The 25876-nt window shown below is 46.7% G+C and overlaps 1 protein-coding gene across 3 annotated transcripts in view; it reads right to left on the minus strand.

Annotated features, from left to right (window-relative positions):
• The window catches only part of ASAP1 (ArfGAP with SH3 domain, ankyrin repeat and PH domain 1), a 202503-nt gene that overhangs the window by 154694 nt on the left and 21933 nt on the right, over positions 1–25876 (minus strand). For all 3 annotated transcript variants that reach the window (XM_038760067.1, XM_038760066.1, XM_038760065.1), the window contains exon 3: positions 5852–5978. In XM_038760067.1, the coding sequence (XP_038615995.1) occupies positions 5852–5978 (127 nt within the window). The remainder of the gene's footprint in view (positions 1–5851; positions 5979–25876) is intronic.

Genomic DNA, 25876 nt, shown 5'->3' on the forward strand with positions numbered 1-25876 from the left:
TGCTGTTTTCTTAAGGTTCAAATGTATGAGAGAGAGAGAGAGAGAGAGACAAACAGAAACAGACAGACAGACAGACAGACAGACTGACTGAATGCCCCCCCGATGAAGCAGGCTTCTTACTGGGATTCTCGAGCTGAGTACTGTTTACACATTTCACCTCCAGCCCGTGTACTCCTCCCATTTAAAGCTTCAGTTCATATGAGTCTGCGAAATAGCTGGATCTCGAAGAAGTCACGAGGAAAACGGTGCAGTGCACATCAGTGCACTGTGGTTATTGAAAAAGCAGTTTTCTGGCTTTTTGCTTGGAAAACACATATAAATGTGCACTCCCCTCCTTCTATGATGCTCTCTCTTTCCTTAGGAAAAAAAGCCTGATCAGTGCAGTCAATAAATTCCATCCCCCAGATTCCAGCCTGTTAATTATGACAGGTGAACAAAGGATTCAGTTAGGTGCAGTGTCTCTGGAAAACAGAGGTAAAACTGCTACATTATGTCACTGTGCCATCTGATACACTAAGTGTTTTTTCCAATGGAGTCAAAGACTAAGAGTCATCAACTGGATGTGCGATGCCAACAATGTGCAGTAACGCTGGTTAAATCACTAATGAGACAGTGAGGATTAAACTAATTTGACAGCCTGACTTCAGAGACTTTGCTAGTGTCAATGGTTTTGAATCATCTGTTTTAGAGCTTCAACTCTGCGAATTAAGACACAATAAAGGGACATGAAGAGGGCAGTGATCAGAGGAAAGGCCTTCCTGGAGAGGCAAACAATCCTCCTACCCACTTTCTGGTCTTCTATGCCTTTCTTCTACAAAAAAGTTTCAATAGTTCTGTGCTCCTAATTAGCAAATACTTCAAGCTGAGCTCATAAAATGTCCACACCTCTTGCTTATGAAATATGGGCCTTACTATTATCATTATTGTTACGGTATTTGTTATGCACTTACTGTGGTGTCAAGCACTGTTCTAAGTGCTGGGGTGGATACATGTTAATCAGATCAGACCCGGACCCCATCTCACTTGGGGCTCACAGTTCAAATAGGAGAGCAGACACTGAATCCCCATTTTACAGATGAGCTAAGTGAAGAAAGAGAAGTGACTTGCCCAAGGTCACACAGCAGGCAACTGGCAGAAACAGGAATCAAACCCAGGTCCTCAACCTCCCAGGCCCCTGCTCTTTCCATTAGGCACTCTATTCTCCTTTGTCCTGTCTGTAGATGTTAAAATGTAATCTCCTTGTGGGCAGGGAAGATGCCTCGTGCATCTGCTTTATTTTCCCCAAACACTTAGTACAGCACATTGTTCTCGATAGAAGTTCAATAAATATCATTGCTACTATTACCACCATTTGCTTTTCGCCCTCCTTGTTAAACCTTTCCTTTCTGAAATGCACAATTTAGGAAGTCCACACAAAACTGTTCCCAACAGTTGGGAAGACAGCCCAAAATACAATAGTAGTGCCTTCTCAATTGTTCTATAATTAAATTTTGACCCAGCTGATACACTTTTCATCTGTTTCTCCTTTCTAGTTATGCACACTGAGAATGAAAATATTTACATTTCCCAATTTGCAATGGATGAAAAAACAATACCATATTAGTAAAGTTCCATTCTTAAAACAGTCTTTAAAACGTATTCACGGGGAATGCAATGTTACAATACAGCTATACATACATACATGCATGCACACACACACACAGTTTCTAGAGGACAGGAGACAACAGATTCAGAAAAAAAGTCGCTTTTATTCCAATACACTCTCAAAGTAAGAAAAAAAAAACTTTTAGGAACCTGTTGTCCTGTAAATTACACAAACATTAGATTTTTGAGAAGTTTTCTTCCCTTTCCCCCCCCCCCGCCCATAGTTCATTGGTCCCAGTTTTTACTACACAGCACATGTGCAAATTCCATTTTTCAATCTAATCTTGCCAAACAATATTCATAACCACACACCGTGTCAATGGTATATTCCCTTTGAAAGCGCAAGTTATCCTTATACTAACAATCCAAGGTGTGGGATTTGAGCAGTTGTATGCCATTTTATTTTAACCCTATCATTTTCTCTGTTCCAAAATAACAGCAGGCCCATAAACTTCATGTCCTTATCGTCCACTAAACCAACAGAAAGCAGAAACATTATCTGTCATTTGCAGGACAGAATAGAGGAAAATTTCTGACAACTCTGACTTAAAGATAAGTTCTTCGGCACCCACAAATGGGAGCAAAGGCTAGCCAATAATCACCCGCCCTTTAAAGGCATAAGCAGTCTTGGAAGAATAAAAAGGATGTTCATGTAACAGTCCCTTATTTATCTCAACTTATAGAAGCACGACTATATATCCACTACACGCAGCGAGTAGCACGTTTTAATTTCGGGATGTTACAAAGGGCTAATGCGGTGGAGTAACGATTTTTGAAAACCGTGAAGATTATTACACTCAGGCTAAAACAAGCCATAGCCAAGTAGTATTTTTTTCCACTTTTTACAAAGCGTTGTTGCTGTAAACTGGGACAGCTATCTGCATCCCTAGAAGAATTCACAAATAAGCATCAAAACCAAAGCAGCTAGAAATGCAAAGTCTTCAAGTTCACACCTTTCCCCCACACCGTGGGGAGACAGTGGGGGATGCGGGAGTGGGGGTGAAACTGAAAGGACTTTGAATTTGGGGACCATGGCTGTTTTTAAGAAAAACTTATAAAAGTTTCAACCCGGGTGTTAAAAGTCAGTTCTCAAGGCCTCCCACCCGCAAAAATACCTGACTGCAGAAGTACTGGGTTACAAATACTAATACCGTGTTAATCATTCTCAGTACAGCCTGGGAAACAGATCAGTAAACTCTGAATAATCAACACACGCACACAATAATCCATCCAGGATACATTTCAACTCCACTCCGAACTTTCTAGCAATGTCATTTTCCACTGCTCAAACGACTTTATGGGAGAGCTGAGTGTGGCGAACATTAAATCATGCAGCACTGGCTGCCAAGCTACCCGTCAGCGCCCATTCTCACTTCCCCAACGTTCAGCTTCTCCTTTTCATGCCTACCCTCACCCCTGGGGGGGGAGAAGTGGTGTGACTTGTGCCAACTTGTGTCTACAAATCACCTTGCAGCTGCCCCTGGTTTTCCGTTGGCAGATCTCCGCTAAGAGCGGATATGTGCTCTCTTACAGCATCACGCACCACGATGCCAGCCTCCCTCTTCACAATGTCAGACCATCCTGCAGCAGCAGCACTTATTACTGTGCATTAATGCCTCCCAATCTTTCTCTCTCACACACAGCCTAGCAATCCACACTTGCTTTCTCCAAACACAGAGGCACATGGCGAAAGCCCAGCAAACCACCAAACACAAACGCACACAACAGTGCCAGCCTAGCCATCCACACTGTTTTTATCAAACGCACACGCCAACAACAGTGCTGGCCTTGCCACACTTGCTTTTATCAACCACCTGTCTACATGTTTGTCACCTACTTGTTCTGTTGTCTGTCTCCCCCTTCTAGACTGTGAGCCCATTGCTGCGTAGGGACCGTCTCTATACGTTGCCTACTTGTACTTCCCAAGCGCTTAGTCCAGTGCTCAGCACACAGTAAGCGCTCAATAAATACGACTGAATTAATGAATGAATCAAACAAAAACGCACACAACATGCCAGCCCAGCCATCCACACTTGCTTTTATCAAACACACATGCACACACAGTAGAAACCCTGCAATCCCCACTTGCTTTTTTCACAGGCAAACACAGCGCAAACATAGCACTCCACTCTTGCTTTGGCTTTTTCAGCCACACACTCACACACCAAAAAAACAAGCCTTAAAAGACATTAAATTTAAAAAAAAAAACAAAAACCTAGGTCGGGCTGAAACTCCCCTTCCACTCCGTTGAAGAGGGGATGAATGGGGGGGAACAGAGGTGGAATTGAAAAAATGGTTGCGGCCTGGGCATTTTCAATTGGTACCTCCTTCACTCTTCTAGTCTAGCTTATTTTGGTCAGAAAACCCTCTTAAATCGAACCACAGGGCACAACCATGGCCCACGGTGACCTCGAGTTTCTATCTCCTCTTCCTGAGATGGGATCCAGAGGGCACACCTCGCCCGCGGCCCAATTTTTCGCCCCATTGGCCTGGCATTTCATTCATTCAATTGTATTTATTGAGCGCTTACTGTGCGCAGAGCACTGTACTAGGCGCTTGGGAAGTACAAGTTGGCAACATATAGAGCCGGTCCCTACCCACCCTGGTCTCCTGAGGGGAGAGATGGGGGGCAGGAGGGGAAGAAAGAGGGGGACAGTCCTGCCCGTTTTGCTCAGGACCCAAATTCACCCCCTCCCATCTTTTTCTAAACACTTGGCAGCCGTTGCGAGGCGACTCCGGATGTCCTAAGTTTGCAGGGATGCGATGGCAGCTCCACCTGGAGACAGGCAAGCAGGGAGGGGGGAGATACATTCATTCAATCATATTTACTGAGCGCTTACTGTGTGCAGAGCACTGTACTAAGCGCTTGGGAAGTACAAATCGGCAGCATATAGAGACGATTCCTACCCAACAACGGGCTCACAGTCTAGAAAGTAGTTATGGTATTTGTTAAGCTTTTACTATGTACCAGGCACTGTACTGAGCGCTGGGGTGGATACAACCAAATTGGGTTGGACATAGTCCCCTGTCCCACGTAGGGCTCACAGTCCCAATCCCCATTTTACAGATGAAATAGCTGAGGCACAGAGAAGTGAAACAGCGTGCGTGGCTCGGTGGAAATAGCCCAGGCTTGGGAGTTAGAGGAGGCCGTGGGTTCTAATCCCAGCTCTGCCACTTGTCTGCTATGTACCCTTGGGTACGTCACAATGTCTCTGTGCCTCAGTTCCCTCATCTGTAAAATGGGGATTAAGATTGGGAGCCCCACGTGGTACAACCTGTTTACCACGTATCTACCCAGCGCTTAGAACAGTGCTTGGCACATAGTCCGTGCTTAATACCATTATTATTATTAAGAAGTGAAGTGACTTGCCCAAGGTCACATGGCAGACAAGTGGCAGAGGGCTGGGATTAGAACCCATGACATTCTGATGGCCAGGCCCCTGCTCTATCCACTAGGCCATGAGATCTGGGGAAGGGGTGCGTTTGTATGTGTTGTGTGTGTTACCTCTTCCAGATCTGGGGAAGGATCTGTGTGTTTGTGTATGTCATGCATGTGCGTTTGTGCGTTACCTCTTCAAGATCTGGGGAAGGAGCTGTATGTTTGTGTGTGCCGTACCTGTGTGTTACCTCTTCCAGATTTGGGGAAGGGCTTGTGTGTTTGTGTGCGTCGTGCATGTGTGTGAGTTACCTCTTCCAGATCTGGGGAAGGGGCTGTGTGTTTGTGTGTGTCATGAATGTGTGTGTGTTACCTCTTCCAGATCTGGGGAAGGGGCTGTGTGTTTGTGTGTGTCGTGCATGTGTGTATTACCTCTTCCAGATCTGGGTAAGGGGCTGTTTGTGTGTGTCGTGCATATGTGTGTGTGTTACCTCTTCCAGATCTGGGGAAGGGGTTGTGTGTTTGAGTGTGTCGTGCTTGTGTGCACTGCTTCTTCCAGATCTGGGGAAGGAACTGTGTGTTTGTGTGTATCGTGCACGTGCGTATTACTTCTTCCAGATCCGGGGAAGGAGCTGTATGTTTGTGTGTGTCGTGCGTGTGTGTTACCTCTTCCAGAACTGGTGAAGGGGCTGTGTGTTTGTGTGTGTCGTGCATGTGTGTGTGTTACCTCTTCCAGATCTGGAAAAGGGACTGTGTACGTCGTGCATGTGCGTGTGTTACCTCTTCCAGATGTGGGGAAGGGGCTGTGTGTGTGTGTTGCGTGTGTGTTACCTCTTCCAGGAGGGTGACGGTGTTCCTGCAGTTGTGCAGCCGGGTGGTGAAGCTGGACGTGGTGGGCGAGTTGTAATCCTCGGTGGTCTCCGCGATGAACTCGGACACGCTGATCTGGTCCGGCATCCTGTCCGGGGGGCGAAACACAAACGGAGGCGGCGGGGGGTGAGCGCGGCGAAATCGGGCGGAGAGCCGGAGGGGAGGCTCATCCACCGCCCCCTCCCCAGCCCGGCCCGGCCGACGCTCTTCTGCACGGATGCTGCACCGCTCGGGGCTGCACTACTCCGGGCTGCAATGCTCCGGGGGAGGGGGGGTACAGTGCTCCGAGATGCAATGCTCCGGGGCTGCGGTGCTCCGGAATGCAATGCTCCGGGGCTGCACTACTCCGGGCTGCAATGCTCCGGGGGGTACAGTGCTCCGAGATGCAATGCTCCGGGGCTGCAGTGCTCCGGAATGCAATGTTCCGGGGCTGCACTACTCCGGGCTGCAATGCTCCGGGATGCAATGCTCCGGGGCTGCAGTGCTCCGGAATGCAATGCTCCGGGGCTGCACTACTCCGGGCTGCAGTGCTCCGGGGCGTACAGTGCTCCGAGATGCAATGCTCCGGGGCTGCACTACTCCGGGCTGCAATGCTCCGGGGGGGTACGGTGGGCCGGGGCTGCAGTGCTCCGGGATGCAATGCTCCGGGGATGCAGTGCTCTGGGATGCAATGTTCCGGGGCTGCAGTGCTCCGGGATGCAATGTTCCGGGGCTGCAGTGCTCCGGGATGCAATGTTCCGGGGCTGCACTACTCCGGAATGCAATGCTCCGGGGGGCACAGTGCTCCGGGGCTGCAGTGTTCCGGGATGCAATGCTCCGGGGCTGCAGTGCTCCGGAATGCAATGCTCCGGGGGGTACAGTGTTCCGGGGCTGCAGTGCTCCGGGATGCAATGCTCCGGGCTGCAGTGCACCGGGGGTACACTACTCCGGGGCTCTAGTGTTCCGGGGCTGCACTACTCCGGGCTGCGGTGCTCTGGGGGTGCAATACTCCGGGCTGCAATGTTCCGGGGCTGCACTACTCCAGGCTGCAATGCTCCGGGGGTGCAATGCTCCAGGGGTGCAATGCTCCTAGGGTGCAGTGCTCCGGCTTGCAATGCTCCGGGGGGTGCAGTGCTCCGATCGATCCGCTCAGACTCCCGGGGAAGCGGCGGGGGATGGGACCCGCGCCTCCCTGCACATCCCGGCGGCCTCCCTGGAAGCGGCGGTTCCGGGGTGCCGGGAGGGGTGGCGACTGGTCCCCGGCCCGGGCCCCACACGCTGACAGTCGCCACGGGACCCACCGCACACTCCGCTTCTCCCGCAACAGTCACGGGGACAAACAAGGAAGTGTTCTGCGCAGGCGCCAAACCCTCCTCCCCCCTCCCTCCCCCACCTTAGCCCCCTCCCCCCAACACCCCCTCGCCCATCTCCCCCCCATAAAACACCCCGTGGAGGTCACCCTTTCCTGCAAACCGACCATCGAACCCCGTTTTTCCCCGGGGCAGGGGTCTCAAAAAAAAAAAGCAAAAAAAAAAAAGAGGGTGGGAGGTCGAGGTAAAAAGAAAAAACGACCTTTCCTTCCCCCCCAACCCCCTGCACCGATGCGGGACACCCTGGACTCGGGGAGAGAAGGTTTGGGGCCCTTACAGTTGCATCTCACTAAACGTTTCCCCCCCCAAAAAAACTCACACTCCGAAAACGTTCGTGCAAAAGGGGAAGCCGTTAGGAGGAAGGCCGGGCACAGGGGGCGAAAAGAGGAGGAAAAGGAGGTAGTCTTTCTTGCATAATAAATAAGGAGCTACAGCATATCATTAATAGGCTTTACGGTTCGCTCCTCCATCCACCCAAACCTTCGTTCTCCCCGCCTCCAAACCCTTCCTCCTTCCCTCCACCCCCTTTTTCAGGGGGGCACGGTTGTCTCTGCTGGGTTTTGCTAGCGTAGTTTACTGGAAGGCCAACTGCTAAATGCAGATGAAGGGAAAATGCCCGGTTTGGGCATATTTTCACTTGCAGTGAAAGTTTTTTTGCTTTTTTAAAAAAAAAATCGGAAAAAGACAGGCCAGGAAGTGAGGCAAGCTTATCCTGGAGGGCAAGTGGCGCACAAAATTAAGCAGATGCGAGACAGATTTTTATGAAAAAAGTACCAACAGATTGCTCATTTTCTCTGCCACTGCAGATGGCTATTTTTTAACTAGCTCAATCCATTTAGCTCAGCAGATCTATTTAATTCCTTACAGTTGATTGCTGATAATTGAAACATTACTCAGCATTGCTTAAAAAGTGCTGCGTGATCATTGATTTGTTCACCTAAATGCATCCATAAGGTTTTGTCGGCCTACCATTTAGACCGAACAGGAGAGCACATTGAAGATGGCATCCACATCTTCAGTGGGATTGAACACCCCACGATATTCAGATCAATAGATTGTTAGCCTCGTTCCTAGGTATAAACCAATCCATCTAATCAGCCAGATCCATCTCAAGGGCAACACTGCAGACTTCTTAAAAGGCCTGGTTCTGCCAGCTAATAATCACAGGTGCCAACTGTTCACTGTAAGTGGTGAATTTGGGGGGGGGGGGGGCAAGTGGGAGGGAACCAAAAGACCCACTTTGAGGTCCTTTCAGCATAGTTGACAAATACTCGGTTCTTCCCGAACACCAGAGGAAGCAAGGCTGGGAGGCTAGTCCAAACAGTTTGGAGTGTAAGACAGTGGTTTCTTCCCACAGCTGGAAATGAGTGGGGGAATTCCCCTTCCATGACCCCCCAGGGATGTGTGTCCAATTAAGTGCTTGTTAGGGTAAACTCAGCTGACTGGTAATTGAGATAAACTATCTCCCTAAACCCAGGAAGTCTCAACATGGGAAGTACTTGATATGCTTATATCTCTCTTTTCCCTGGGACAAAGGTTGGGGATACTCTAGTTGGATCAAAGAAAAGTTAAAGAGGTTAGGCTTTTAACCTCATCTTTAGTCTCCCAAACATTAGTACAGGGCACTGTACATTGTAGGTGTTCAATAAATTCTATTGATTGATTAATCATCCCTATTATGAGGTGGACTCATGGTGATTTCATTTTTAATGGTATTTATTCTGCACTTACTATATGCCAGGCATTGTACTAAGCACTGGGTAGACAAAAGCTAATCAGGTTGGACACGGTCCATGTTCTACATGGAGCTCACAGTCTTAATCCCCATTTTACAGATGAGGTAAGTGAGGCTCAGAAAAGTTAAGTGACTTGCCCAAGGTCACACAGCAGACATTTGGCAGAGTCAAGATTAGAACCCATGACCTCTGACACCTATGCCCCTGCTCTTTCCACCGAGCCAAGCTGCTTCTCTTAACTGGAGTAATTACAAGATAAATAGATGGGAGGCATCTCTGCCCCATAAAGGTTCTCATTGTAAACGGGGGCAAACAGACCCACAGAACCAAACCAGTGAATTTTTTTTTTAAAGGCAGAATCATCGATGCAAGATAACAATGTAAAACAAAATAGCAAAACACAGTGATTGGAGGGTGGAATATGAGGATTCCTATAGCTCAGTAGGTACCAGGCATAGATCAGTTAAATAACTTACCCAAGGTCAAACAGCAGACAAGTGGCAGAGCAAGGATTAGAGCCCAGATCTTTCTGATTCCCTGGCCCGTGCACTATCCATCAGACAATGCTGTTCGATTTTAGGCTCCCTGAAGGTAAGAAGTCTGTGCCTTGCTGCTGTTCCAAGTGCTGAAACTCAGTAAACACCCTATAAATACCATTGATGGATCACCACCACTATGAGGTCTTCACTATATATGGTTACCATATTGTTGATGATGACCCCAGATTTTGGCCTGCCAGCCTGGCACAGTCTATTGAGCCACCCCTGCCAGAGCAAAACCCCTGCAGAACAACCAGCCTAAGTTGGCAATAGGAGTGAAGGGAGAAGGGAAGTCTTTTAGGAACAAGTAGGAATGTCCTATCCTTCAATTTGGCCTCTGATCTTCAGCCTCTTCTATTACCACCACAAATCCTCACTGGCATTCTGCCACGACAAAACTCACCCCTCTTTCTTTCCTCCCCGTTCCACCACTCCCCTCTTTCTTACCTTCTCTTTCCCCACCTACTCTCTCTCCCCACATCCACACTAATGTGGCTCAGTGGAAAGAGCCCAGGCTTTGGAGTCAGAGGTCAGGGGTTCAATCAATCAATCAATCAATCGTATTTATTGAGCGCTTAGTATTTGCAGAGCACTGTACTAAGCGCTTGGGAAGTAAAAATTGGCAACATATAGAGACAGTCCCTACCCAACATTGGGCTCACAGTCTAAAAGGGGGAGACAGAGGACAAAACCAAACATACTAACAAAATAAAATAAATAGAATAGATATGTACAAGTAAAATAAATAAATAAATAAATGGAGTAATAAATATGTACAAACATATATACATATACACAGGTGCTGTGGGGAAGGGAAGGAGGTAAGATGGGGGGGATGGAGAGGGGGACGAGGGGGAGAGGAAGGTTCGAATCCTGGCTCCACCACATGTCTGCTGTGTGACCCTGGGCAAGTAACTTAACTTCTCTGAGCCTCAGTTACCTCATCTGTAAAATGGGGATTGACTGTGAGCCCCACGTGGGACAACCTAATCACGTTGTATCCACCCCAGCGCTTAGAACAGTGCTTTGCACATAGTAAGCACTTAACAAATGCCATCATTATTATTATTATTAATGCTGAGAGAGGAGATTTCATACTGGTGCCAGTAGTGATTTGTGCCCCTTCCACATAACTACCCTTCTCCCCCTGCAACCACTCCTCTTCCATGCCCGCCACTAACACAAGTGAGAGCCTTCAGAACTGTTCCAGTCCTGGAGAGGTGGGTCGCTATCTAGTTGTTTGTAAATAAGGACGGTGCCCGGACCCGCCGATCTTTGGAAGAGTCCTCATATTCCACCCTCCAATAACTGTTTTGCTATTTTGTTTTACATTGTTATCTTGCGTTGATGATTCTGCCTTTTTTAAAAAAATTTCACTGGTTTGGTTCTGTGGGTCTGTTTGCCCCCTTTTGGGATGAGAACCTATATAGGGCAGGGATGCCTCCCATCTATTTATCTTGTAATTACTCCAGTTTTAACACCGTGCTTTGCTCTTTGTAACCATTTAATAAATACCATATTATTACTATTACTACTACTAGGACTACCATAACTATCATCCAAGCCATCTGATGTGGAAGGGCCTAACTTAGTCTTCTTCCCTCCCTCCACCTCCTCCTCTCTCTTGCCTCCTTTTCTTCTCCTATCTTCTACGCCTCTTCCTCCTCTCCCCTACTCCAGCTCCTAATAATACTTGTGATATTTGTTAAGTGCTTACTATGTACTAAGCACTAGGCTAGATACAAGATAATCATGCCAGACATAGTCCCTGTCCCAAATGGGGCTCACAGTCTAAAAGGGAGGGTGAACAGGTAACAAATTCTCATTTTACAGATGAGTAAACTGAGGCCTGGAGAAGTGGAGTAATTTGCCCAAGGTCATCCAGCAGGCAAGTAGTAGAGCTGGGATTAGAACACAGGAACTCTTACTCCCAGGCCATGCTCCTCTCCATCTGCCCTTCCCCTCTCTTTCCTCCCTTTTCCTCTCTTTTTTCTCTAGCCCCTGCTCCACCAATTGAAGCCCATCCCACTAGAGAGACAATTTCACCTGGGGAAGACTTCCTGAATCCCAAGATCAGCCATACATCCAAGGTGTCACCCAGAGACGGGCAACAGAGCACCCCATCCTACTTCTCCCCCAGCCTACCCCTCTCCCTGCTTACCCCAGGGGTCCTTGGGAGTGCCTGGGTAAGCCCCAGGTCCAGACAATGGGCTACTTTTCCCCCTTTTCCCACCAGCCAGCTTCTTCCCCCAAGGGAAGCCCCCCCAAAGTTGCCTTTACCTGGGGCCTCACTCCTCAGAGGCAGCTGGTCTCCCCAGACTTCTGGGACCCGAGTGCTCTGGCCGATTTGTAGCCTTTCCACCCAACCAACGGGCCCGGGATCCCATCTGCCATTCTCTCCCCACCCCAAACCCAACCTTCCACAACCACACCAGGGGATTACATCAGCAGGGCCAGGCCTGTGTCAGGCACATGCCTTATTTAACAACACAAAGAAGTATTTCAGAGAGATGCCCCAAAACAAAGACATCAAGGTTGGGGCTGCTTAGTGTCTACCTAGGCAAAATGAAATGGAGAACTGAGCATTCAGCCAGCATATCTGATCAACAGAGAGAGAGAAGCAGACAGACAGGCACAGCCCAGACAGGGCCTAGGCATTGTTGCAGCTCTAGCGGGACTGGCAATTAGGTGCACTCCTCTAGCATCATCATCATCATCATCATCAATCGTATTTATTGAGCGCTTACTGTGTGCAGAGCACTGTACTAAGCGCTTGGGAAGTACAAGTTGGCAACATATAGAGACAGTCCCTACCCAACAGTGGGCTCACAGTCTAAAAGGGGGAGACAGAGAACAAAACCAAACATACTAACAAAATAGAATAAATAGAATAGATATGTACAAGTAAAATAAAATAAATAAATAAATAGAGTAATAAATATGTACAAGCATATATACATATATACAGGTGCTGTGGGGAAGGGAAGGAGGTAAGATGGGGGGATGGAGAGGGGGGCGAGGGGGAGAGGAAGGAAGGGGCTCAGTCTGGGGATCAGCTAGAGGAAGCAGCGTGGCTCAGTGGAAAAGAGCACGGGCTCTGGAGTCAGAGGTCATGGGTTCAAATCCCGGCTCTGCCTATTCTAAGCTGTGTGACTTTGGGCAAGTCACTTCACTTCTCTGTGCCTCAGTTACCTCATCTGTAAAATGGGGATGAAGACTGTGAGCCCCCGTGGGACAACCTGATTGCCTTGTAACCTCCCCAGCGCTTAGAACAGTGATTCGCACATAGTAAGCGCTTAATAAATGCCATCATTATCATTATTATCAGCTTGCTCACTGAGCCTCAATCTCATCACCACCACCAACTCCTTTCCCAGTGTTCCCTCTGGCCTTCCCCCTCCATATATGCCAGACCACCACTCTCTCCACCTTCAAAGTCTTATTTAAGTCACATCCCCTCCAAGAGGCCTTCCCCATTTAAGTCCTCTTTTCCCCTAACCCTTCTCCCTTCTGCGTCATCTATTTACTTGGACCTGAACCCTTTGGGCACTTGATATTCAAGTAAAACACAAGAAGCAACATGGTCTAGTGGATAGAGCATGGGCCTGGGAGTCAGAAGGACCTGGGTTCTAATCCTGGCTCCGCCACTTGTCTGCTATGTGACCTTGGGCAAGTCACTTAACTTCTCTGGGCCTCAGTTACCTCATCTGTTAAACAGGAATTAAGACTGAGAGACCCCCCTGGGACAACCTGATCACCTTGTAACCTCCCCAGTGCTTAGAACAGTGCTTTGCACATAGTAAGCGCTTAATAAATGCCATTATTATTATTATATGGACTGTGCCCAATCTGATTATTTTGCACCCACCCCAGCACTTAGAACAGCATTTAATAAATACCATTAAAAAAAACCCACCCTCAGCCCCACTGCATTTATGTACATATCTGTAATTTATTTATATGTCTGCCTCCCCCTCTACACTGTAAGCTTGTTGTGGGCAGGGAACATGCCTATCAACCCTAGCTTTTTTTTTTTTAAGGTATTTGTTATGTGCTTACTATGTGCCAGGCAATATACTGAGCACTGGAGTAGATATAAATAATCAAGTTGGACATGGTCCCTGTCCCACGTGGGGCTCACAACTCTTTGGTCTTGTACTCTCCCAAGAGCTTAGAACAGCGGTCTGCAGACAGTAAGTGCTCAATAATTACCACCGATTGATTAGTCCAGTGTTCAGCCCACTGTAATCTCTCAATAAATACCAATGATTGATTCAAGTGTCCTCTACAGCACTCTGCAGACAGCAAGGAATCAATAAAGAAGCATGACTTAGTGGAAAGATCACAGACCTGAAAGTCAGTGGACCTGGATTCAAATCCTGGCTGTGTCACTTATCTGCTGTGCAACCTTGGGAAAGTCACTTCAGTGTGCCTCAGTTACCTCATCTGTAAAATGGAGATTAAATCCACCTCCCTCCTACTAAGACTGTGAGCCCTGTGGGACAGGGACTGTGTCCAATTTAATTACCTTATATCCACCCCAGCTCTAAGAAGAGTGCCTGGCACAAGGTAAGCACATAACAAATACTATAATTATTATAATTATCATAAATACCATTGACTGTTGAAGGTGGAGATCACTTGAGCCCCTCTCCCCACTTTGAGCACAGCCCTATTCCACCCCACCTCCTAAACCCTGGCTGGCTCAGAGGGAGAGGATGTGAACAGAGATTTCTATCACCACAGTAGGATGGATTTAGCATCCACCCCAATCTTTCTCCTTCACAACAAAATAAGGTTCAAGGGGAGGGATCCAGCCTACACGATTGGAATCATTCTCTGGTCTTCATTCCATTTGGCCATGTACATGTGGCCAAGCACTGCTGCATCCTGTTACGTCCAGCCAGAAAACTCAGATGCAATGAAAAGCTCCATCTTTTCATTTCCCCTGGGCACGATTCTCAGGTGTCCAAACAGCAAAACTCCTGCTTGGCTACTGTTTCAATTTCTTTAGCAGATTAGGCTGTGGCCTCTGCCCCCATCCCCTTAGGATACCCTTCCACAGTCTGCATAATGGGATACTATATCTTGGTAAATGCTTGTGTTTTCTACTTTTGTTAGGAGTTTATGGTTCTCACCTCCTCCTTCTCCTCCACCACCTGATTTTTCAGCCATAATCCTCTTTGCACTTTAAATCCTGACCCAGGTCAAACCTCTTGTATTTCATGATGTTTTCCCACGCAATCTAACAAAAACTTCTAAAGTACGGAAACAAACAGACTTTTTACACCAGTTGGGATGATAGCTGGACCTCAGTACCTGATCTGTTGTATGGACCTCCAAGTGTTCTTTTCCTACTGAGAAAAACAGGAATGGTCTGAACACATGTGAAGCTACTTTCGGCACCATCATCCAAAGGCATGTGTCCAGCAACTGCAAGGGTTTACAGTCTCCTTCTCCCCCAAGGCATATCTGAACATAATATGATTACCTATTGCCCTTGGGTTGATGATACTGAAGGTGGTGTCTTAAGTCTAAATTTTATCAGTCAGAACCAATTTTCTCCAAAGAACCAAGTTACCAACGGGGGATTGGTTTGTGAACCAAGGTTCGATATGCTCTTTTCCCTAAAATTACCCAGAAATCAATTATCATCAATTAGACATATTTTAGAGTCCAGCCACTTCCCTGCCGTCCTGCTGCATTTGTTTCCTAAAGGCTCCTGAGACTGATGGTTTGCATAAATCACAGATTTCTAGACAAGCATTCCTTGCTGGTCCGAACCTTTAAAAATCTGCCTGTCTTATCTGATACTTCCACCTGTGAAGTTCAGTGGACTGAATGTACGTCCAGTCCGGCCTGATGAAAATATTCTGTTTGGCAAAGTGGCATTGAGAATGCAGCTCATCTCTGCTGCAGTGGCCCTTTTTTATGGTATTTGTGAAGCGCTTACTATGTGCCAGTTACTGTACTACGCACTGAGGTAGATACGAGCTAATCAAGTTTGACACAGTCCCTGTCCCACATGGGGCTCACAGCCTTAATCCCCATTTTACAGATGAGGTAGGCACAGAGAAGTTAAGTGACTTGCCCTAGATCACACAGCAGATGAGGGGCAGAGCTGGGATTAGAACCCAGGCCCTTCTAACTCCCAGGCCTGATTTCTATCCATTAGGCCACTCTGCTTTTGCTTAAGTTAAATGTATGGTGTTACATCAGGACATTAAGCTTAATACAAAAGAGCTATCTGGCTAGGGTTTCCCCCTCCTCCCTGCTGATCCAGATCCATTCTACAGTCCCTAGAGAAAACCTCCCTCTATTAGGTGGTTCAGTCGATACCTTTAGATACTCCCGGAGTCTCATTGCATCAGCTTTCTGGGAATCCACCATCAAAGCCCTAATTTACCAGATCCAGGCAGTATGTTGAACGAGCATCCATCATAATAACTGCCCCCCGATACCTCCCAAAAGCGGCCGCTCACATCCCACGGGAGAGTGAGGGTCGTGAGCTCAATTCACAGTCAAAAGCCTTTCACCGCCCAGTTGGGGAGGAAGAGACAGGGTGGGTTTAGTCAGGAAACGAGATGATAAAGCTCTACTTTTGAACTAATTCACAGCTTCCTTCTTGCCAGAAACGCTAGCGAGGAGGTTGGAGAGCTATCACGGAGAGTCCAAACTCCAGTCCCTCGTGGATTGTTTAAATAGAGCAAACATGGTTTTTCTCAATTATTTTCTTTTTTAGACTGTAGCGACACTGCCTGCTTTTGGACTCTTGCTGCAGGAAGAATATGTTCTTTTGCTTTTCCCACTTCACTGCAGAACTAGAAGCCCCTTACTGTTCAACCTTGCATAATCCCTGCCCGCCCGCAAAACTCCTTCTCTTCCTCTCCTCTAGGGTTCCCTCCAAAATGGGTTCATCCCCAACTAGACACTTCCCTCCTTTGGATTCATCACTACCATTACCTGCCTCGGGTCTTAAAGGTGCAGGCACCTCACAAGGACCCTTTGTGACTTTCCCTACCTTTGACCTCTGACTCACGCCTAGTGCTTGGGTCATAGTAAGCGCTTAACAAATGCCATCATTATTATTATTCCTCTTGCCTGGAATTCCCTCTTCCTTGAGAATTGCCAAACCTCCACTCTCTCCATCTTCTGAGCCCTTGTAAAATCTCCTCTTCTCCATTTAGTCATTCATCTGCCGAGGCCCAGAGAAGTGAAGTGACTTGGCCGGGGTCACACAGCTGACAAGTGGCAGAGCTGGGATTAGAAGCCACGACCTCTGACTCCAAAGCCCGGGCTCAGGCAGTTGGGTGTTTTGGAGCGGGCTTCTGATTTTGTTCATCTAGGCAAGCTTTTCGAAAATCCAGATGAGACCCAAATCAGGTCTTCTAGACTGTGAGCCCACTGTTGGGTAGGGACCGTCTCTCTATGTTGCCAGCTTGTACTTCCCAAGTGCTTAGTACAGTGCTTTGCACACAGTAAGTGCTCAATAAATACCATTGACTGACTGACTGACTATTGAGTGCTTACTGTGTGCAAAGCACAGTATTAAGCACTTGGGAGAGTACAATGAAACAACACACACATTCCCTGTCCACAGTGAGCTCACAATCTAGCGGGAGAGATAGACATCATTATACATAAATAATTAAATAAATTACAGATATATACATATGTGTTGTGGGGATGGGAGGGAGGATGCAGAAGGGAGTGGGAGAAGAGAGGAGGGCTTAGTCAGGGAAGGCTTCTTGGAGGAGATATGCCTTCAGTAAGGCTTTGAAGTGGAGGAGAGCAATTATCAGTCTGATATGAGCAGGAAGAGCATTCCAGGCCAGAGGTAGGATGTGGGCGAGAGGTCAGCAGCAAGATAGATGAAGTTCAGGTACAGTGAGAAGGTTGCTCAAGGATGCTTCTCCAATTCATCTCTCTTCTTCCCGACATACATTCTCCCTACTACACCTTAGCCCTTCCCCACTCACACCCTCCCAATTTACAAACTCTACTCTCAAAGCCCTTCTTTCTCCTATCCGTAAATTATTTCAGTGCCTGTCCCCTAAGTAATACTGTAGGCTCTCTGTGGTCAGGGATAATAATGATGGCATTTGTTAAGTGCTTACTATGTGTGAAGCACTGTTCTAAGTGCTGGGGGGATACAAGGTGATCAGGTTGTCCCACGGGGGGCTCACAGTCTTTATCCCCATTTTACAGATGAGGTAGCTGAGGCCCAGAGAAGTGAAGTGACTTGCCCAAAGTCACACAGCTGACAAGTGGCTGAGCCAGGACTAGAACCCATGTCGTCTGACTCCCAAGCCTGTGCACTTTCCACTGAGCCACGCTGCCTCTCATAGTAGACAAGGGATCTTGTCTACTAACTCTACTGTACTCTCCCAAGTGCTGAGCATAGTGCTCTGCCCACAGTAGATGCTCATTAAATTTAACTGATTGATTGATAGGAGCCATCTCCCATGTTTCTTGTGCTCAGCTGATTTGTGATACAAAGCCTATAATGGCTTTGATAAGTTCCAGAGTTGTAGGACAATAGGTGATGGGAAACAGTAGGACTGTCCAGTTTGGGATTTCTGAAGTGGCTTTTGAGCAAATGAAAAAGGCTGGTTTGACCCTAAGCCCTCATGTAACTAGAGAGCCCTAATGCCCTCCTTCCCCTCCACCCCCACCTCCACTTAGTAATTGTGGCATCTGTTAAGCGCTCACTATGTCCCAGACACTGTTCTGAGCACTAGGGAAGATACAAGCAAATTGGGTTGGACACAGTTCCTGTCCCACGTGGGACTCACAGTCTCAATCCCCATTTTACAGATGAGGTAACTGAGGCACAGTGAAGTGACTTGTCCAAGGTCACACAGCAGACAAGTGGCAGAGCCAGAATTAGGGTTAGGGTAACCTTCTGACTCCCAAGCCCACGCTCTATCCTCTACGCCATGCATGTCCCCCTGCTTATTCTTCTAGTCCACAGGTTCTCAACCTATGCCTTGAGAACCATATCTATCTCTTCTTGAAGATAAGTGTAGCTCTTGAACAGAGACTCAGGCTAAGGTGGAGACCACCAAGCGTTGGTCAGTGCCAGAGCTGGCCCATCACACTATTAGCCCTCACTCCCCCGCTTCTCCCACTCTTCTCCCTCCCCGTCTCTCCTGCTTCTCTTCCCCTTTTCCCATCTCTGCTGACAGTCACAGCTGTTGCCATGAAACAGCCTCACTGCTCAATGACATCATCACAATGTGCCATGGGCAATGCAACATAACGACGTCACGAGTCAGAGGGCAGGGGTCGTGTCTCCCAATTCTGTTGATTTACTGTTCCAAGTGCTTAGTCCAGTGCTCTGCCCAATAAGCGCTCGATAAATGGGGCGTGGTGGTCCATAAAGTGCTCTGTAAGAAGAGCACTGTATTAAGCATTTATTCTGGGTTTGAAGCATCCCTTGGCTGATTTCAATTTTCTAGTATCTGACAACTTAAACCTCTGCAAGTCTTCTTCATTCATTCAGACCAGAACTGAAATACAGACACCTGGGCAGAGCCCTTCTTAGGTGAGAAGAACCTAAACATCCTTGGTTTAAAACCAGTGAAGCCCAGTTCAACTCAGCCCACAGAAAAGAAGAAGAAAGAGCAATCTGGGAATCTGATGGAACTGTTTCTCCATCTCCTTTCCCCTCTTTCTCACTTGCCTTTCAAAACCTGTATCTGTGTAATTTAGGCCAAAGTAACAAGATGGTTCTTTTTGGGGGGGCTGGGGAGCTGGGAGGTATTTGTTAAGTGCTTACTATATGTCAAGCACTGTTCTAAGCTCTGGGGTAGATACAAATTAATCAGGTTAGGCACAGACCCTGTCCCACATGGTGCTCATAATTCAAGTAGAAGGGAATACAGATATTGAATCCTCATTTTACAGTTGAGGAAATTGAGGGACAGAGAAATTAAGTGACTTGCCCGAGGTCACACAACAGACAGCTGGCAGAACCAGAATTAGAACCTAGGCCCTCTGACTCCCAAGCCCCTTGCTCTTTCCACAGGGCCAGTCTGCTTTCCTAGCTTAGGCAATTACCTAGGCAATTCTGGAAGTTTAGACCTGTGATGAGGCTAAGATTATGCTTTGATTGATTGTTTTTGCCCCATAATGCTTGTCTTGCATTCTTTTCAAATGGACGTCTTGGAGGAAAATGTAGGCTGAACAACTTCTTGATAAGTGAGGGCTCACAGTATCTACTGAGTAACCAGAGGATACATAGCAGGATGCTAGCAGCTGATAATAGAACCTCTCCTCAGAAATGATGGAGGAACTTCGGGCATGAGATTTCAGAAACGAGAACCAGTGCAGAGGAGTTGATGATAGTGCTAGTGGCTTGCACTGAGCCACTCGCACTTCCATTTCTGTCCGTGTGTTGCCACTGGGATCCAGATGCAACAAGTGTGTCAGTGGGCAGAGGCGCAGCACATTGCCAAGTACACGTTCACCCTTTGCCCAAGTTGGCCAGTTACAGGAAGAACCAGAACTAGAACTCAGGTCTCCTGATTCTGATTCCCAGACCAGTGTTCCTTCCACTGGCCTCACAGCACGGCCTAAGCTAGGAGTTAGAATGTAGTCAAAAAAGGTTTTAAACTCTAAATGCGGAAAACAAACACATTCTGGACCCCAGTGTTATCCAAACCAAACTGAGTACTTTCCATCTGAATGCTTTTCTATATTTTCTGGTAGGTGCCCCGCTTTGGAAAAAAAGGCAAGTAGTTGCTTTTAGAGCATGGTGAAAAACACGAAGGATGAAAAATAAGGAGACCATTAAACTGTATGACATTTTAATTATTAATTTTCAGAACTCATTTCCCCTTTGTCTTTGGTGTGGTCATACGGCCTGTTCTTGGATAAATAAATACACATCACAGCATTCCAATGACTCATTCCCTGAAGTAAACAAACTAAAGATGGGTCATGACAATACTGCCATGAATTTACATGGATTTTTAATTTCCCAAAGCCCTTTCACCTCCCGGCAAGGTAGAGGGAGTGATATTTCCTATTTCACAAAAATGAGATTCAGCAAAGTCAAGACATTTGTCCAAAGTGGCATGTCAGTAGCAAAGTTGGGATCAGAACCCAGCTCTCTCACTCAGACTCAGATTCCTTCTGCCACCATCCTGGACCAGATTACTAGGCCTCACAGACTTCCAGATCAGGATTGCTTCTTAAATGTATCCTGCACTGTTTTTCCTAGCCTGCTCTTAGTCCCACAAATGGATCCTCAATCAATTGATCAATAGTATTTATTGAACCCCTACTGTACACAGAGCACTGTACTAAGAGCTTGGGAAAGTACAATAGTGTTAGAATGCCCACTATCCGCCCTCAAGGAACTTACAGTGGTCCAGGGACCACTGCAGACCTGAACTTTAACCTAGAATCTTGGGTAGCTTCTGGGAGTCCCCAGGTCACCCTAAGGTCCTGAAGGTTTCTTTGGAGGGGGCTAACCAAGGAGCCAGCTGGGAAGGGACAACCATTATAGCCTCTTTGTACACCCAATATATTGGATTTTCTGCACCACGTTTTTTTTTTTCCACTTTTGGACAGAGCTAACCAGATGAGTGAGGTCAAAGTGCATTTCTTGGCCATTGTGCTAATGCTGGAGCATCAATCATCCCTCAACCAGCCTGTGCCTATTTGAGCCTCTCTATCTTGCTTGCTCCTCCCCTTATATCACTTCTGTTGCTCTTTCTTGACTGCTCTCCAGCTGGGGGAAACATTTACATGATGTTCTTTAAAAGCACTTAGTATATACCAAGCAAAATGGGCTAAACACTTGGGTATATACGTGAGCAATCAGTCAATCAATTAATGGTATTTATGGGGTGCTTACTGTATGCAGGGCACGCTACTAAGAACTTAGGGAAGTACCGTCCGATTGGACACAGACCCTGGAAACTAAGACTCAGAGAGTTTAAGTGATTTATCCCAAGACACATGGCAGGCAACTGGGGGATCTGGGGCTCAAGCACAGGTCTCCTGACCCCCAATTCTGGGCTTTTTCCACTAGGCCACACTGCCTTGAGGCTGCAAAAACAGAAATCTAGCAGGTAGGAACCAGTTTCAGCAAGATGATGCTTTCTGATGCTCTTCCCCATGGCTCATAGACAGTGTTTAGTAATTAGTATAAGTGCTAAATACAATGCTCTGCACACAGCACTCCATAAATGTCACTGATTGAGTGATGGCAGCCCCTTATATCAGAGAACTCATTTCAAGACCTACAGTCCAAGGAACTGTAGTACCTGACTGAACTCTTCTATTTCAAGATCACAGGCACATAAAGCTCATGCCCCATGAAGGGAAAAGTTTTTACAAGAGTTAAACATTTCTTTTAACAGTACTAGAATACGTTACTGTACATGTAAATGTGTAACTGTAAATGGTAGGGGTTAGCAGGCTAAAGGGAGGATGAGACCTGCATGCCTCACTACCTGAAAGACAAGGAAAGCAAGTTTTAGCATTTGCCTAAGTTTTACATCTGAGACATCGTTGCAAAAGGTAACCACTTAAAGTTATCTGATTCATTTCCAGATAGCAATGCAAATGATCATAACCTCCTCCAACCTTAAAGACCAGCTAACTTCAGCTGGCTCAACTCAAGCCTGTCTATCTGGCAGGTATAATACATCATGACTGCTACCTACCCATTGTCCCCAGAAAGACTTTAGTGCTATGTTCCTCATAGGAAATGGCTAGGAGAATCATAATAATAATGGTGGTATTTATTTCCCACTGTATGATCTTGGGCTGAAACAGATTGATCAATCAATCATTGAGTGGCATTTATTGAGTGCTTACTATGTGCAGGGCACTGTTCTAAGCACTTGGGAGAGTACATTATAGCAGAGTTGGTAAATGTGTTCCTGGACCACAATGAGCTTACAGTCTAGAGGATACAAGAAAATGAAATTGGATAGTCTCTGCCCAACTGGGACTCATGGATAAAAATGGGGAAAAACATGTATTTTATCCCTGTTTTACAGATGAGGAAACGGAGGCCCAGAGAGTTTAAATGACTTATCCAAAGTCACACAGCAGACAAATGGCAGAACCAGGATTAGAACTCAGGTCATATGGCTCCCAGTCCTGTGCTTTACTTTGCCACATTGCTTTGGGCACTTGATAAATGCTGCCTCTACCTCCCTAGGCCACAGGATGCCTTTGGTCCATGAATTTTGTGAGATGCCAGAACAGCCAGCAAAGTAATCCTTTAGAGGGAAGGGGCGATGGATTTCTTGGGACACTTTCTGGGTAATGAAGACTTGTAGAACCAAGCCCTAGCCCCATTCTTCATCTCAGAAATCCATTACTCTTTCAGTACTCATTTCAGGATCTTCTCTGACCAGAACGTTTCAGCTCTTTGTTTCTGAAGCAAAAACCCACAGATTGTGTCAGATTTTGCTATTGATTTCTTCATTTTGAAAGCCAAGCTCAGCCACAATAAGAGACTTTTAGAGCAAGCCCGAGTCAGTCAATGCTTTCTAAATGAAGCGTGTGTCTCCGCATGCCCACACTTTACCTAGCAGTTCCAACATGTGTTTTTGGTTTCGCCAGTTGACACAGGAAAATGCAAACACTGTCTCAATCAGGTGGTAAAGCGAGTGCGGATTTCTGAGACGTCTTAGCTGAACAAAGCTCCTTGTTCACCTTCCTACTGCCTGCTGGCGGATTGCTCTCCTCTCCACTGATCAGAGATTTAGGGATGGGTGAGTAGAAGCAGTGTGGCCTAGTGGACAGAACAAGGGCCTGGGAGTAAGACGGGTTCTAATCCCAGCTCTACCTTATGTCTGCTGTGTGACTTTGGGCGAGTCACTTCATTTCTCTGGGCTTCAGTTACCTCATCTGTAAAATGGGAATTAAAAGTGTGATCCTCTTGTGGGAAAGAGACTGTGTCCAACCTGATAAACTTGTATCTACCCCAGCAGTGCTTGGCTCATAGTAAGTGCTTAACAAGTACCATTGTTTTTATTATTCTTATCAGAGGTGATTACAAAAAAGATTTGTGCAATTAAAGCGACATTAAAAAAAAAGGATGAAATCTTTCTGGTGTTTGTGCCTCACCTGGGCAAGATTTTAAAAAGGTTTACCCATGTGGCCAATTGTGGGGTTTCCCATCAGGGATGCAGCCCTGAGAACCATTGTAACCTGACTTCTTTCTCCTCAGTGGAATGTATTTATAGCAGGATTCTCCACCCCCTCCCTCACCCATCCTTGTTCCTCTATTCAAAGGAGAGACTGGGTGATATAGAGGAAGAGAGGATGTGGGGGAAAGGGGCAGATAGGAAAAAGAGAAAGAGGGACAGAGAGAGAAAGGGAGATGAAGGAGGGACAGATTGATGGGGGAAGAGCAAAAGAAGGAGGAGAAAAAGAGAGGGAAAGGGTTAGAGAACAATGGGAGAAGTGGAACAAGGAGAGAAATCAATCAGTGGTATTTGTTTGGCACTTACAGTGTGCAGAGCACTGCCCTGAGCAATTGGGAAAGTACAATATAATAGCTAGTAGATGCAATCCCTCCCACAAGGAGTTTACAGTTTATAGGAAGAGGAACGAAGAGGGAGAGAAAGAGATAGTTCACATAATCACACTTCATCCATGCCAGTCAAACAAAGGGGATTGAATGTCTTTCTCCACATCACATACCCTGTGGAGTTGTGCTTGATCACAGACCATGTGTAAACACCGCAGCATGCTCTGCCCAAAGAGGACAGGATATGGAAGGGAATTTAGGCAACAGCGTATGTCGGGCCCATGACACTCCCCAGGCCCAAATCGCTATAAACCACTTAGGATTTGAGATTCATCTCTAAGTGAACTCAAATGCTGTTTGCTGTTGGGTGGTTTGATCACTTATGATTCCCCCTACCATGAAACTGAGACGGCTCAGAAGGACTGGAGAAACACACTCCAGCCCTTACTCTTGATGATCTATCTGCCTGCTTCTGCTTTGTAAACCTCAATTTTCTGGGGTTTATTACTCAGCCAAAAAGAGTCGCTCTAGGCTGGAGGTTGGCATCCGCATCTCAGCTTGGAAGCCAGTTTGTTGCTGCTGGCGTTTAATTCTCAAGAAAACCTGTTTGTTGGTTTATGAGCCCCAAACACAAAATATTTGAAATGAACCAGTTTCAGAAGCATTTGCCCCTTCCAAGCCTCCAGGGAAGAAAAAAAAAAGCATCATCTACAAGTGAAATTATTCAGGGTTTAAATCCATAAAATGGATGTGCTCTTATTTTCCATTTTCAAAGGGAATGAAACATTTCAGAACGTGGTTACATTCACAGGAGCTATTTTCCCCATGAATTCATCTGTAGAAACGTGTGTATTAACCTTTTAGCTGCTTCAAACTGTGACTGATTCCACTGCGATCAATGGCCAACTAGGAAATCCCATCCAATTCCATTCCCACCCCAGCCCCCACTTCCCCACTCTCTATATATTCCCACAAACTTCCAGACCTCTCCCCCCGCAGCTAACTCGAGAAGACACGTAGAATCCCGTCCCACGGGAAGAGATTTTGCTTAACGGTTTCCGCAGATCTTCCCTAGTAGGAATAGTAGTGGTCATGGTAGAAGCAGTGGGGCTAATAGTGGTACTAGCAGTAGTAAGCGGAGGTAGTAGTAATACTGGTAGTAGTAGTGGTGGTGGTACTAGTTAGTAGGGATACTAGTAATAGTTGTAGTAGTACTGGTAGAAGTGGTAGTAAATACGATTGATTGATTATAATAGAAGTACTACTGGTAAGCTCATTATAGGCAGGGAACGTGTCTGCTAATTCTGTTGTACTCTCCCAAGCGCTTAGTCAGTGCTCTACACATAGTAATTGCTCAATAAAAACCACTGATCGATTGACTGATTATTCTAGTTAGGAGCCCTGACTTAGGAGGTCTGCAGCTATTAAAGTCATAGTATTTTTCTGACCCTTGCACACAGGCTATGCACCTCTTATAGTCACCAGTCATCTTGTAATATGTGCCTCTCTAGGCACAGGGGACTGACTGGGTGAGAGAGTGTGGATGACTCAGTGTAAATCATCCCCACTACTGGAAACTCAACTCAAGCACTCAATCTGCTGCCCCACTTTTTCCCTATTGAGAAGCAGTGTGGCTCAGTAGGAAAGAGCACGGGCTTTGGAGTCAGAGGTCATGGGTTCAAATCCTGGTCCACCAATTGTCAGCTGTGTGACTTTGGGCAAGTCACTTAACTTCTCCGGGCCTCAGTTCCCTCATCTGTAAAATGGGGATTAAATCTGTGAGCCCCACGAGGGACAACCTGATCACCTTGTAACCTCCCCAGCGCTTAGAACAGTGCTTTGCACATAGTAAGTGCTTA

This window comes from Tachyglossus aculeatus, chromosome 18 (assembly GCF_015852505.1).
Source record: "Tachyglossus aculeatus isolate mTacAcu1 chromosome 18, mTacAcu1.pri, whole genome shotgun sequence".
Taxonomy (NCBI): domain Eukaryota; kingdom Metazoa; phylum Chordata; class Mammalia; order Monotremata; family Tachyglossidae; genus Tachyglossus; species Tachyglossus aculeatus.